The following is a 15,830-nucleotide window of genomic DNA, read 5'->3' on the forward strand; positions in this document are numbered from 1 at the left end:
TTAGCTGTCAACGAAAATTTGTTTTTCTGTTTTAACAGGTTTCCCTTTACATATTTATATAGGTTTTTCATAACTTGCAGTTTGTTACCTTGAAGTTTTAATTCCATTAGGCCTATAGAAAAATGGCAGTGCCATGACTTAATAACCCCTAAAAACAGTACATACTATTTGTGTGTGTGATCACAATTCTCAAGTCTCAAAATGTGTCTTGTTTCTGTTTCACAAGACCATCAGAAAGTGACAAAAATCACATTTAGCAACTGACCTCATGATGTTGTCATCGATCTGCATGAGGGATGTGGCGGTATAGAGCCGGCTGAGATCTGCATCCACCATTTTAGTGGAGCCCACGCCGAATAAGACGCTCCTGTTGAACCACAAAAAGAAACGCTTTGCTGACTCTGTTCAAATGGCAACTCAGTGGTTAGATTTGTATACTCTTACCACTCAGAAGGCAGTAAATTTATCTTGTTTTTGTGTCATCACAGACAGCATTACTGTAAGTTATTCTGAGGTCTCCTAATGGCTTGATTGCAAAAGAACATGTGAGCTTATAACAGTTTTAGGAGAAGAGCGAATATCACAGCCGGCCACTCAACACCGCTTACTGCGGCGTCTGTCAAGATTAAATGCCGAGGACAGGGTGAACAGTACCTGTGGGACAAAATGATCTTCTTCATGTTGTCGGCCATCAAGAAGTTATAGAAACGGCGGCACTGGTCCCATTGCAGAAACGTCTCCTGAGCCCTGAAATAAAACACACACACCACAGAATAAGAAAACTGCCTTTCTTTCATACTTTTAAATGTTATGATAATTATAAATATGATAATTTATAAATAAACGTATTTATTTTTTTAATGTATTTTTTATGTATCTATTGATTTCTTTATAAATCTATTTATACATTTATTATATATATATATATATATATATATATATATATATATATATATATACACATACACACACATACATATACATAAAGAAATATAATAAAATCTCTAAAAAAATTTTATATATACATATATATATATAATATATTAAATATATGTAGTTTTAAATATTATATATATAAAAAGATTTATATATAATAAAAGTGTGTGTGTGTGTGTGTATTTAAAACATATACACATATATATGTTTTAAATACACACACACACACACACATTATATATATATATATATATATATATATATATATATATATATATATAAATAAATAAAAATGAAAAAATATAATAAGATATATATATATATATATATATATATATCTTTTTATAATATTTCTTTAATAATATATATATATATATATATATATATATATATATATATATATATTTTTATTTAAAAAAGAAAAACTAAATACTTTTTTTTAGGGTAAAAGAGATGGTGAAAAATATAGATGTTTGTTTCCAACACGCAATAAAAAAAAAAGCTAACTGCGACTTTCTCACAATTCTGACTTCATGACTTGCGATTTTAAGTTTATGTATCACAATTCTGAGGGAAAAAAAATCAGAATTGTGAGAAAATTATGCAATGACCTTTTTCTTAGCTTCATGAAAAACTAAATTAATAATAAAAAAAGAAAAATTACATTTTAAGTGGACCTTGAAAATAAAAAAATAAAAAATACATTAATAATATTACAAATAAGTATGATATGCATGAGCCCTTTAATATCAATTCCAGCTAAATTCATAAGGTGCATTAAAAGGGATCTTGAGTATAATAATCTGGCACATAATCAGGGAGAGCAGATTAGCGGGGGCTTTATGGATTCAGTAATCCTGTCTGAAGGCAGAGCTAGACGGTTTGGCAGCAAGCTGTAGAAATACCCAGCAGAGCTCCTGGCAAACAGAGGAGATTTACTGAAGTCCAAACACATCCACTGCATTCCAGAGCTGCTTCATCACATGCTTCTTCTCTGACAGTGATGTTCTGTGTTTAGCTGTTAGACATGTTGCTATGGTGATCTTTAGTGTTGACATGTCAACATTAGCTGCGTCTCATTTCAGAGGCTGCGTCCTCCAGAGGTCGCATTTGTAGACTGCATATGTCATCAAGGATGTCTTATTCAAGAAAAGTAACCGTGATAAAACTGACTGTTGTTCCTCGTGAGGTGTAAAACACTGTCATTTCTTTCTTACTTTGCAATATAACGGATATTTTTTGCTACTTACTCAAGAAACATTTCTTATGATAATCAATGTTAAAAACAGTTGCTGCTGTAAATTTCTACAGCAAAAGAACCGCATTTATTTGAAATAGAAATGTATTGTAACATTATAAATGAAACTTTAGATTAATTTAATGTGTCCTTGGTAAATAATAGTATTCATTTCTTCATCTAACGGACTCCGAACTTCTGAATTACATGTAACTTTTATGGCCAGATAACGCTTGTCGAAAATATTTCAAGATATTAAATGAGGAACAAAGGTGACTTCCTTTTGGAGGGTCCAAACGTGGCCTAGAAATTCACACAGTGTTTATGTCACTTTGATATTTAAAGAGTGCCATTAGTGAGGCAATATTTAGGCTAACAGACACACATATACAAACACAGTGTGTTTATTTTCCACGAGTTTCAGGCAATATGCAAATGTCAAGTGGAGGAAACAGGTGGACACACAACTGAGACCATCTGTGCCTCTTTTAAATAACTAAGTACAATGTACACAGTGTTAGTTCTTATCTAGAGTTCAGTCAGTCCACTGACAGCAGCAGTAAAACGGTCCAACTCGTACCCAAAGCAAGCTGGCAGCATTTTCATCAGTCAGGGAACAGAGCGGCTCACCTTAGTGCACTGTAGCCCTGGCACACGCTGACACAGCACAGGACCCGCTCCTGGTTGGTGCGGTTCTCTCCCAGGAACTTGCAGACGATATTTCCCCCCAGACTGAAGCCCACCACAATAAGTTTGGTTTGGGGATATGTTTTTTTGATGAAGCCCACCATTGCTGCAAACTCCCACGTACAACCTGCGGAAAAAGAAAAAAATATTTAGCCACTATATTGTATATAAGAAAACAATCATAAAACAGAACAAGAAGTTGACTAGTCAGCAAAAGTGATTAGTTTAGGATTATAAAATGAATAATTATATCTCTAAAATCTGCTCAAATAAAGCCTGCTAGAATAAAACAAATAAAATCACATAAAAATAAAAATCATAAAATAATATAAAAATTCACACCTGCTAAAAAAAATAAAATGACATCTAATTAAAATGAAAACCAATAAAATAAAATAACTGATAAAATTAAAAAAAAAATTAAATTAAATAAAAACTGATAAAATAAACTGATGAATTTAATTAAATTATGTTTAACTGTGATAAAACAAATAAAATCACATAAAAATAAAAAAATTCACACCTGCTAAAAAATAAAATATCTAATAAAATGAAAACCAATAAAATAAAATAACTGATAATTTTTTTTAATCAAATTAAATAAAAACTGATAAAATAAACTGATGAATTTCATTAAATTATATTTATTTAATAAAAACGCTGTAATATTCAGGCTCACTTGAATTATTTCTTTATTCAATAACTTAAAAAGTGCCTAATTCTTTCACAGAATCACTCCACAAATATGACATTTCCTGGATAAACATTTGTTTAACCAACTCTGGGGTAATGCTAGATGTGCTTCCTCGCTAAATTCACATTTAAATTAGGGCTGTCAACATTAACGCATGCGATTAATTCAAAATACTTAAATTAATAAAGCATGCATTAAATTGCATCATTAATGCAATTTACGTCACACAGTTAGATGATCTTGGGAGTCAGGAGTTTATCGCACTGATCATCTACAATGGTGCAAGCACCTGTAACCCTAGCGAAAATTTCTGTTCGAACCCTTTAACCCGATTTTGCTTCTCTGTTTGCGATCAGATCATTTTAGGCCGCTAAACTCCAGGAAAGTCCAAATCAGTCCAAAACAGTGCCAATGTAAAGAAAACCAGGTTTATTTCATCAGAGATGGCAGAGAGAATACAGACTCACGTTGGGTTTTCAGTGAATTATTCATTCCTGTGTGTTTCACTTTAAAACATGAGCTCTGTCATATTCTGTGATTGTTTCTGAAGAGCGTGAGCCCTCACGTATCACACTGTGTGAAATACAGACTGAACGTCAAAACATCCCATCGCTGTATATCCAGATGATACGCAAACTATGTTTCTCAGCTGGATAAAGCAAACCAGCATCTCACTGGTAACGTTTTGATGGATGAGGATTAACATCAAGGTAATGATGAGTGCAGTGACGTACAGCAGTCATACAGTAAGCCATTATATTGATGCGCAAACAAACTGTATGTGCGCTCTCGACGCACTGATCGCACACTGTATTTATGCACGACACATTTCAGTACATTCACGTTGTTTCCACACACATTCAGAATAATGTTTGGATTTGTCATGTGTGTGTTGCTGTGTTTAGTAATTCTGAATGGATCCGTGTACTGTAGTAGGTATATGCAGTCAGGTCAAGGCGGTTGGTTTAGGGTTTTGTTTTTTTGGCCTGTCCATGTGGTCCTGCTTAGTATCGCAACTTGACATGTCTAAAACGTAAACAAGCTCTAAACAAGCTCTTTGCTGTTGTACTGTTCACCTGTAATTTTTTTAAAAATTGTAATCTATTGACATCCCTATTTTAAATGGAATAGAAATAGTTTAAAGTTAAGTGTCATCTAGCAACAACCTACATATCCCAGCATAAATGCTTCCCATTAAATTACTTGTTATTAATGCGGCTACGTTCACAAATAATACTATAATTTGAATAGAAAAGCACTTATAACAAGAGGATTTGTGAGTGTGCTTAACCTAGCACTGGACGAAAAACACCTGATTGGCCACTGTGTTCAAGAAATCAACTGACATGTTTGTGATTGGCTACATTGCTCAACGCTGTAAAACACATTGTAAATAGAAACCTTTGACGCTCACAAAAGCGCAAACACCAAATCTGTTTCACCAATATGCTATTATTACAGAGAAAACTGATCCCAGACCAGTAGTTATGGGTAGTTCTTTCCTCTAAAAGCAATCAGAAGCAGGAGCAGTGTCCATGGCTGGGGAAGGTAATCCTTGCCCAGCCTTACACACGCTCCACCTATGGTCATAATCCATGAAAGTCTCGTACCGTAGGTGAACATGCGAGGGGAGGTGAGCTCAATGTTCGGCAAGGCCCCGAGGTGATTGAGCACAGCACAGCGGTAGCCCTGTTTCTGCGAATGATCCACAAAAGTGCGGATATAGTGCTTCTCACTGTGGTTCCCAATGCCAGGACAAATGACCATGGTGACGTCCTCTGTGAAACCAACACAAATCATTTGCTGTGGAAGATATTACACATGTAGACAAATACATGCAAATGTATGCTTGAGTTGTTCAACATTAACAAACAAATGCCGTGTTTATCTTTTCTTTTCCAGGTAATATGTCACATTACTGGCACAGAGCAAACAACTGCACAATACACTGTTTGTATAACAACATAGCTGCATAAACTCGCATTGACATATCGCAATAGCACAGATGCATGTTTCATTTGCTATGAATTAGCTATGAATTGTATTGCTATGTATACTTTACTCATTTCTATGCAGTGTTTATCTTAAAATGAATCAACAAAACATTCACTTTCCTTAAAAAAAAAAAAAAAAAAAAACCTGGTCTTATTTTGTGCAATTGCTATTTCAAATTGTTTAAATATGTTTGCAATTTAAAAAAAAAAAAAAAAAAAAAAAATGCGAGATCTTTTTCTAAATAATATCCTGTTTTACTCATAAAGGTCACATTACAGAACTAAAATGGTTGAACATGGCATTTCACACTGATCTTTTCATGACCGCTGATTTAATATCTCTTCTTCAGGAATGATGAGTAAGCAAACTATTCAAATGTCATTTAAGCGATACTTCCTGCTTGAACCTGAACGCAGGACTTTCATTTATCAGGTTTCCACGTAGCAGTGTAACGTTACACTAAATGCACCCATCGACGTGGAACTGACCTCCGGACTGATGATCCGCCAGGGGTTCAAAGAGGTCAAAAGTTGCCGTGGCCCCGTCCTGCATGGGCAGATATTTGCGCAGGCCGAAAGGGTGTGGCGAACTGACCCGACCCAACTTTCCATAGAGGGCCGTCTGCAGATGACCGCTTTTACCCCATAGCAGAGGAGGAATGTACCTAGAATATGAAATAAAATCTCAGGTTTACACAGGATTTTGTGCCCAACTATAAACCTCAGAAATATTTAAAAAGGTGGCCTGTAGTCAGCTCAGATGAGAATTATTCAAAAAACAAACACAATAGGTGTCATTTTGAAAAACAAAAGAAACTAATGTCAATGCAATGGTTAAGATTGTGTTTCTAGGTTCATGTTTCATCAAAAGAATACATACTGAGTGTGCATATTTTTCTGATGATTATTAACAGTGTAGCGGCTCACATTTCAAGTGCTTTAGGCTTGTATCTGGGTCTGTGTACTAACAGCAGGCACTGGGACAGGTCACCGGCATGCAACATCACAGTTATGTAAGAGTCCCGCCCACCAATTAGGCTTTAACCAATTACACACTGACCCTTTGTTAAGCTCGTAGGTTGTTGGTCTAATAGACTCATAGGAATGAACTGGATATATCTGTGAAAAACATTTTTTTTTTTGGTGAAATGTGCTCATGACGTGGTAATGGATATTACACTTGTGTGGGCAGGATGAAGTAAAACAGTGCAAAGCCTTTTTATCAGCTGTTTGTCTTTAAAGAAAACACTGTGATAAAAACCGCAGGGGACCAAATTAAAAAAGCTTTATTTTATAGTGATTATAATAAAGGAACAAAACTATTAGTCAGTGTGTTTCTTTGAAGGGCAATAACCACTACTATGATCTCAAATAATGCATAACTAATACATAATAAAATAATACTCTACTGTTCAAAGGTTTGGGATCAGTAAGAAATTAATACTTTTATTCAGCAAAGACAGATTAAATTTATCAAGACCTTTACAATGTTACAGAGCTCTCAAATAAATGCAGTTCTTTTGAACTTTCTATTCATTAAAGAATCTTGAAAAACAAACTCAGTTTCCACAAAAACATTAAGCAGCACAACTATTTTCAACATTGATAATCAGAAATGTTTCTTGAGCTGCAAATCAGCATATTAGAATGATTTCTGAACGATCATGTGACACTGAAGACTGGAGTAATGATGCTGAAAATTCAGCTTTGATCACAGGAATAAATTACGTTTTAAAATATATTCAAACAGGAAACTGTTCTTTTTTTAAACTGTAATAATATTTCAATAATAATATTTTTTACTGTATTTGTTATCATATAAATGCAGCCTTGAGAATAACAGACTCCTTTTAAAAGCACTAAAAAAAATAAAATAAAAAAAATAAAAATTTTACTAAGCCTTAACTTTTATATGGTAATACATGAAAATTAAGTAATATTACATTAATTTACATTGCAGCTACGCAGTTATCATTACTGATGTTACAAATGTCTATTCAGGAATAAGGGCTGACATGATTTTTAATTAATAGCATGAGCTTCAGGATTTATTTTAAATTTGAGAAAGGGAAAATTAAAGGTGCAGTAAGCAATTTCTGAGAAATACTATTGAAAGTGGATCAGACCGAGCACCACAACACTCTTGTAGCCAATCAGCAGGAGGGGGCGTGTCCACTCATGATGGGGGAGGAGAGAGAGTGAGCCAATCAGCAATAGGGGGCGTGTCCACACATGATGGGGGAGGAGAGAGAGAGAGTGAGCCAATGAGCAGTAGGGGGCGTGTCCACTCATGATGTGGGAGGAGAGAGAGTGAGCCAATCAGTAGGAGGGGGCGTGTCCACTCATGATGGGGGAGGAGAGAGACCGAGCCAATCAGCAGGAGGGGGCGTGTCCACTCACGATGGGAAAGGAGAGAGAATGCGCAGCTGGTATCGGTGTATCGATACTGCAGAAAAGGACCATTGGAACCATTTCAGATATTTAAGTAACGATATATCGAAATATCAGTATTTTTTGGCGTTTTTGCCTTTATTATGACAGGACAGTAAGTTGACAGGAAGCAAAGTTGGAGAAAGAGACTCGGGACATCCAAAGCACAACTGCGCTATATTTTAACGCGCTGCCCATGAGGCTATTGGCACAGACACTTTGAGTCACTATTATTAATGCCTCCACAACATTATTTTACAGATAAAAGGATAAAAACCCATCCAAGTTGCTATGGCAGGATAAGTCACAAACATCAAATTTTAAGCAGATCTCCTCAATATCAAAAACCTCTACAATATTACTGTTTGAACATGTAACTTTTGGGAATATTGCCATTTGAGACAACATTTCACTTTCAGTGTCACTGTTATGAGAGCTAAAATTATGCAACAACAATTTTCTTAGAAAAACACTGTTTTGAGCTGTAACATTCAATAACGCTCTTTTTCATTGGAAGTGAATCAACTTGGCCCTCCTTTTCTCTGATACCTACAGGCATCCAGACCACTTAAACTGTGTTCATTTAGGCTGTTTTTAGCCTCCACAAAGTGAGGCTAAAAACAGCAGCAAACAAAGTCCACTGAACATCTTCCACATCTTTCCTTTCTCACTGTCACCACGATCTATCCCACACCTCCTGAAGTATTACATAACATGCTCTCACGATACAGCCTCAAGCAGCCTCATAACCAGTGTCTATTATATGTGATTATCCTTAAAATATCAGTTATGAGATGTGAGGAATGAAAGCCTGGCTGGTTTAATCTGCTCACCGTGACACGGTCAAATAAGAAGACAAGAGGATCAGCATAGGGAGCTTTACTATTAAAACAAGACATTTGAGGTCAGTTAAGTTCAGAAAACACTAGGGCAGATAAATTAAGCACCATAATGCAAACGCGCTTTAAATAACCAGGAATGTTGACAAACAAGGCTTGGGTGTTACTTAACTAACAACAGAACTGACTAGAAACTGGCTTCTTTATTTTTTTTCTTGAACCATTCCTCTCTCTGTTGACTGAGCTGCAGTCATCCGCAAGCATAAATGATAAAAAAAACAAGGAAGCATGCAGCGGTAGGCTGCGTTGGCGTGACACGCCTAATAATGTTCCAAAGTCCAGACCCACAATGCAACATCACAGGCATGCACGACTATTATCAGTGCTTGAAAAAATAACCTTCAGATCTTCAAACTCCGAACGGTCTAAAGCGGCTGTTTTCTTAAAAGGCGTTTTGCTAGACAATCCTATAGCCAAACAAACATGGGAAAAGTTAATTGTGGCACTAAAGAGATAAGGATACGTACGGACAATGGGCAGCGTTTTATCGATTGATCTCTTGGCCCCTAGTGTAGTAGCTGTACTGGAAAATAATGATTACATAACCAGCCGGGAGTCACTTTGGATTACAAAAGAAACACCCACCAGCACAGTGCAACAGAAATATGCCATGCGTATCACAACTTCGGAGGTCAATGCGTGCAAAAACGGCCTCCAGAAGACATGTTTCTCATTTTAATTGCAGATTCTGTGCTGCAACATGAAATGAACGATTACCATCACGTGGAATTGAAACATTAATATTGCCAGTGGCTTGATAAATCACCCTGTCATGTGTATTACACACTATACAATAGCAGTGCAGGTACACAAACATTTCTGCTGATGTTATTGGAAAGACATGCTTTGTCTTGGCCTCATGTACAGTAAACAGTATAATAACCATATGTCGTTTCAGCTTCAACAATAAATTCTTGAGGCAACACCTCACTGTTTGCATGAACTGTCGTCATGCGATTTGAGCATAAAAAAGGCTAAATTCCATGAAAATCTGTATACTAAACACCTTCCAAGAATGTCTGACACAACTGATCTAGCAATATGGCAAACTCACAAAAATATTTAGCACATTACTGCTATAATACTAGTTTGTTTAATGCGGTTCTGACACTTTCAAACTTCATCTAGAAGTGTCAAAACCATAACTGAACAACTGTACTCATAAAGCTGCATGTCTGCTTGAACTTACTCATTTTGTTTTCTCTTTGCCCTACTTTGCATTATAGTTTAGATGGTTATACATGTGATTTTGAAGGCTGTTGACAAAAAAAGTACTGTGGTACAGTGTTTTTATTAACTAAAACTATTAAAAATGTTGATAAAAAGTACTGTGGTACAGTTCAGTGTTTTTATTGTTAACTAAAACTATTAAAAATAGTCTTTGTTAATTGAAATAAAGCTAAAATAAAATATAAATATTAGATTTAAAAATTTGAAATGTGGCCATGCAACTGACTGAAATAAAATAGGTTTAATTATTAAAATGACTAAAACTGAAATAAAATAAAAGCCAAAACAAAAACAAATTTTACACACACATATATATATATATATATATATATATATATATATATATATATACACACACACACACACAATTTAATCAAAAATTCAGTAAAACAGTAATATTGTGAAGTTTTTATAATTTAAAATAACTGTTTTCTATTTGAATATATAGTAAAGTGTACATGATCAGTGTCACATGATCCTTCAGAAATCATTCTAATATTATGATTTGCTGCTCAAAAAACATTTCTTCTTATTATTATCAGTGTTGAAAACAGTTGTGCTGTGTAATACTTTTGTGAAAACTGTGATACATTTTAAAAAATTCTTTGAGGAACAGAAAGTTCATCAGAACAGCATTTATTTGAAATAGAAACCTAACATTATAAATGTCTTTACTGTCACTTCTGATCAATTTTATGCGCACTTGCTGAATGAAAGTATTAATTACCTTTTGAGTGGTAGTGTATATTTATGTAAGTGATTCTAGGAGCACAGCATTAGTCTTAGCAACAATGTGCTAAAAGCAGTGCAGTTTCAGGAACAGCCTCTAAGCTATTCTGGGATGTGGTTTACACAGTAACTGCAGTGAAATGATAATCCAAACTGTCATACTCACTCTTTGGTCAGGATAGGACAAGACTTGAGCAGGAAGTGGTTGAGTGTTGTATCCTGGTAAGTGAGGTCTGGTGGAGCTGTGGGACTTTTCAAGTTTAGGCACCGGACGATGACGTACAGAACTGTGGCCACCGCCGCCAACTTCATGCCGTCAAACATCGCGGGCATCTCCGGTGCCACAGTGTATACCTCCGAATCGTGAGTGTTCATGTTTGCGCTGAAAATAAACAATAACAGACTGATGAATAAACAAGGACGATCTGTTAGATCACATGACATTACATGAGGATCTATCGGCAAGATCTGGTTTAAACTATTCCAATGTGCAGTTTCTGTCACAGAATAAAAAAATAAAAAAAAAGATAATTGTGACTTTTTCTCTCACAATTCTGACTTTTTTTCTCAGAACTGCATTATATAAACTCGCAATTGTGTTATAAAGTCAGAAATGCAAGGTATAAACTCACAATTGTCTTTTTTCTCTCACAATTGTAACTTTTTATCTCACAACTCTGACTATATTTTCCTCGCAATTGCGAGTTTACATCTCGCAATTCTGACTTCTCTCAGAACTGCGTTATATAAATTCGCAATTGCGAATTATAAAGTCAGAATTGTGAGATATAAACTCGCAATTCTGCTTTTTTCTTGCATTTGCAAGTTTATATCATGCAATTCTAACTTTATAACTCGCAATTGCAAGTTTATATCTCACAATTATGAGAAAAGTCAGAATTGAGAGATATAAACTCGTAATTGCAAGAAAAAGGTCAGAATTGTGAGTTTAAATCCTGCAATTCTGGGGAAAAAAGTCATAATTATGAGTTTATATCACAATTCTGACTTTATAACTCACAATTGCGAGTTTATATAACGCAGTTCTGAGAAAAAAAGTCATAATTATGTGATATAAACTCGCAATTCTGCTTTTTTTCTCGCAATTGCGAGTTTATATCTCACAATTCTGACTTTATAACTCACAATTGCAAGTTTATATAACGCAGTTCTGAGAAAAAAAAAAAAAAAATCAGAATTGCAAGATAAAAAGTCGCAATTATTACCTTTTTAATTTTTTATTCAGTGGCAGAAACAAGCTTCCATTCAAAACAGCAGGGTTGCCATCGACCAAAGATTTTTTTAGTCAACTGGCAGTCGTTCATTAAAGCCATTAGTCGAGTAGTCCCACGTTTATTATATTAATTTACAAATGCTTGGCTACTAACATGTTTCAGATGATTAGCCATGTTTGAGGTCAATGAACGATAGGCGACCATTTGGATTTCTTGCCAGACATAATTACCACAAAGACCAGCCGAGTTTAACGCTTTGTCCGTCATGACCATGTGACTTCGCAACTTTCTGTTGAATTTTTTTTCTGTGACAAACCAACTAATTACAATTTGGTTGACCAAGTCTCTTCTCATCAACTAAGGTTTGGCCCGTTCACACCAAGGATGATAAATATAATGATAAAGATAAAGTTCTGAACACTAAAGAATAGCAGAGTCCACGCCACAGCTATAACGTTAACGGCACAGAGAAACAAAGCCGTTGGAATCACTTTCAGAATTTTTTCCAGCTGATGAATGATAAAAGCATTGACAGCCAATCAGAATCCATTCTGATTTAAGAGCTTGAGCATTCAAAGCAGCAGCGCGTGCTTATAATAAAACAGAACGATATCATGCATTGGTGTAGACACTAATATAATTATTGTTATAGTTATCTTTATAAGTTATCGTTCTTGGTGTGAACAGGCTTTTAGGGGGAAGTCATACAAACAATAGCTAGCTGATAAGAGAAACTGATGGAGTCACTTACTTTGTAGGTTAGATGGGTTACTTGAATGTGATCTCGTATTAATCTCTGATGAAGAGTGAGGATATTATGGGCGTGGATTTTAGGTCACAGTGATCTGGTCAGTTCTTTGAGGGAGGAAAAGAAAGAACAGTGACGCGCATTAGAAACAATAAGATTAGATAAGGTCGATTTCATTAACAGTGTCAAGCACCAAGCCCAGGTTAATTACTTAACAAGCAGCTGTATGCCTTTTAAAGGAATAGTTCACCCAAAAATGGCAGTTCTCAGCCTCATGTCAATACAAAAATCAGAGGAACACAAAAGAATTATTTATGACAGAATGTCTAAGCTGCTTTTTTCCATATAATGAAAGTGAATGATGACCATGGCTTAGGATTACTGTAAATTACTATAAAACTAAAACCATAAAGTCAAAAGTTAAAGTAAAAGAAACGTAACTAAAAAAATAAGAAATAAAAAAAAGTATTTTATTTCAGCAAAAATTCTCAATTCTTATTTAGTATAAATTAGGGATGCACCGATATGACAATTTTAGCTGATAATTCTTTATATTTGAAAGCCGACAATCGATATATTGGCCGATAAATCTAAATTCAAAGTTTTTATATAATTTTTGAGAGCCTGATTAAAAAGACAAAAGCCTCACCATTAAAAGCCATGACCCAAACACACAATTATAATGTTATAATGCTTATATGACAGACTGTATTTTAACTGTATTTTCCTGTTTGAAGTTATTTCAATCATATTTCAAGCAATTCAAAATCATCATGGCGAACAGTGCACATCTGAAGTGTCTCAGCTGAAGGAAATAATCCATAATTTATCGGCTTTAATATATCGGCCAAATTTTCTTATCGGGCTGATAACATTAAAAATTAACATATATCGGCCGATACCGATATGGTGGCCGATATATCGTGCATCCCTAGTATAACTTGATGAACTAAACTTAAAAAACTATACAGATTAAAAAAAACTAACAGAAAAAGACAAATACACAAATACAATGACTAAAAATGTAACTACAATTAAAATGAAAAAATATAAATATAAAAACCAATTCAAAATATTAATAAAAACTATAATAGTATCTTAATTATACACGGCTGTCAACCAAGTATTTTAAAGAAGTCAGGCAGTCATACAGGTCTGAAATGACATGAGAATGAGTAAAAAAAGGCACAATGTTCATTTGTGGGTGAACTATCCCTTTAAAAGAATCATTTATGACTCACATAAGCACTGAACACTCTCCTTAAATGATCCCTAAAAGGTTCTCTTCACAACACTGATGTTAGATAAGGACTAAAGCATTTAAGTGTTAAATCTGACTTGTGTACATGATTTGAGTGATAAATTAAATTAAAGGAAATTTCTTGATTTCAATTAGATAATCTTAAGGCACAGGGTACTTGATCTAACCCTGCTAACTCAAGAAGACTTCAATTTTTAATCGTGAGGAAATGCACCGGTCAACCTGATTCCCTGAGACCATGCTCGGTCTTAACATGCATTAAGTTCACAAAAGCACTATTTTGTCCCCTAATTAAAAGAGGAAGACTGTATTGTTTTGTATCCCTCCATCCATGAGATTGTGCTGTGTTAAATTAATCTGAATAAAATGAATGTAATTGTACATTATACAGCAAATACATCCAGCAGCATTCACTGCTCAAAGATAATCCAGGGCAATCCAAATTTGCCGTGTAATCTCATTTGACATTATGCGAGAGCAAGGATCATCTTGAAGAGAAATATAAATATATACAACTTTGTTTTACCAAATTTCATTAATAACATCAACAAACATGATTACATAATGCTGTGTATAACATTCAAAAACGTCAACGTCATAAAACTGTTTTGCATTGTTCATATAATTCATATTTAAATATGTTTAAACACATAACAGATAGATGAAAGCTATATATAACAGATTAGCTGCAATATATAAAGTTATATATATATATTTATTTAAGCACACTATTTAAACATACTTATATAGCATTTTTGTAGTTCTCTATTTTAATACAAAAATATCATTGTATAACCATATTAATTTAGTGTAATGGAATAATAAATCATTATGCAATGAGAATAATCAATAAAAATAATGGAAAATGTAAAAACTCAAGGTTGGATTACAGTAATGAGAATGGAGAAGTAAAATCTGATTAACTGTCATCACAGTAATGTCACAAACAGAATTCATTTTCACACACAAATATATATTTATATTCAATTTAGAAAGAAAAATAAATAACCTGGACATGCTCTCGACAGGCACTGATTGTTGTCAGAAATGATCAAGGTGTTAAATACCAAAAATTATTTATCAGAGTGTCATTACAGCATATAAACACACACTTCATGATGTTGTTATGATGATCGTGACTTTGGTGATTTTAAGTGTTTCCTGCAAAATAAGGCCCAGAATCTGGCTTTGCTTCAAAACACCCTCACATACTGACATATCCTATGGTTTTTATATTTATATACAGTGCGGATATGCATGTCTAAGGAAAACAAGAGGCACTGCAGATGTCAAAAGGGTGAAACAGGAATCATCTGCCCATGATTTACACTGATGTTAGTGTGATGGACAGCTTTACGCATATATGACATATATACAAACATCCACTTAAGACATAGCTGTTGAAAAAAAACCCATTAGAATGTTATAATAAAACATGCTGGTATGTTAAAAAGAGCAGAATATTGTTTAGCTGAGCAGTGTAAACAGGAAAATGAGACGACACCCCTGCATTTACACAAGTAGAATAAAAACGCATCGATTCAGTGCAGATGAACGCATCATACCTCGTTCCCCAATCGATCACAAACAGTTCCCTTTCCTTGTGTTGGTCAAATGTAGATTGGTGCTCTCTCGTCAGGACACGGTGTGTTTATTTAGCGTTTCATTATCCGCATTCCCCTTTCTAGCATTTTCTTCCTTCTCGCCTCATCTATAGACAGAGAGAAACGCAACGCACTTCCTGCTTTAG

The 15,830-nt window shown here is 34.6% G+C and overlaps 1 protein-coding gene across 1 annotated transcript in view; it reads right to left on the reverse strand.

The window, feature by feature from the left end:
• The window catches only part of abhd2a (abhydrolase domain containing 2, acylglycerol lipase a), a 23,538-nt gene extending 7,708 nt beyond the window's left edge, over positions 1–15,830 (reverse strand). Inside the window, exons 1-8 of the mRNA XM_051899487.1 lie at positions 15,646–15,830; positions 12,823–12,926; positions 11,003–11,218; positions 6,038–6,213; positions 5,165–5,332; positions 2,804–2,987; positions 655–747; positions 266–367 (exon numbers count right to left, since the gene is read on the reverse strand). Coding sequence (XP_051755447.1) covers positions 266–367; positions 655–747; positions 2,804–2,987; positions 5,165–5,332; positions 6,038–6,213; positions 11,003–11,211 — 932 coding nt within the window. The 5' untranslated portion in view covers positions 11,212–11,218; positions 12,823–12,926; positions 15,646–15,830. The remainder of the gene's footprint in view (positions 1–265; positions 368–654; positions 748–2,803; positions 2,988–5,164; positions 5,333–6,037; positions 6,214–11,002; positions 11,219–12,822; positions 12,927–15,645) is intronic.

Source organism: Ctenopharyngodon idella, chromosome 7 (genome assembly GCF_019924925.1).
Source record: "Ctenopharyngodon idella isolate HZGC_01 chromosome 7, HZGC01, whole genome shotgun sequence".
NCBI classification, from domain to species: Eukaryota; Metazoa; Chordata; class Actinopteri; order Cypriniformes; family Xenocyprididae; genus Ctenopharyngodon; species Ctenopharyngodon idella.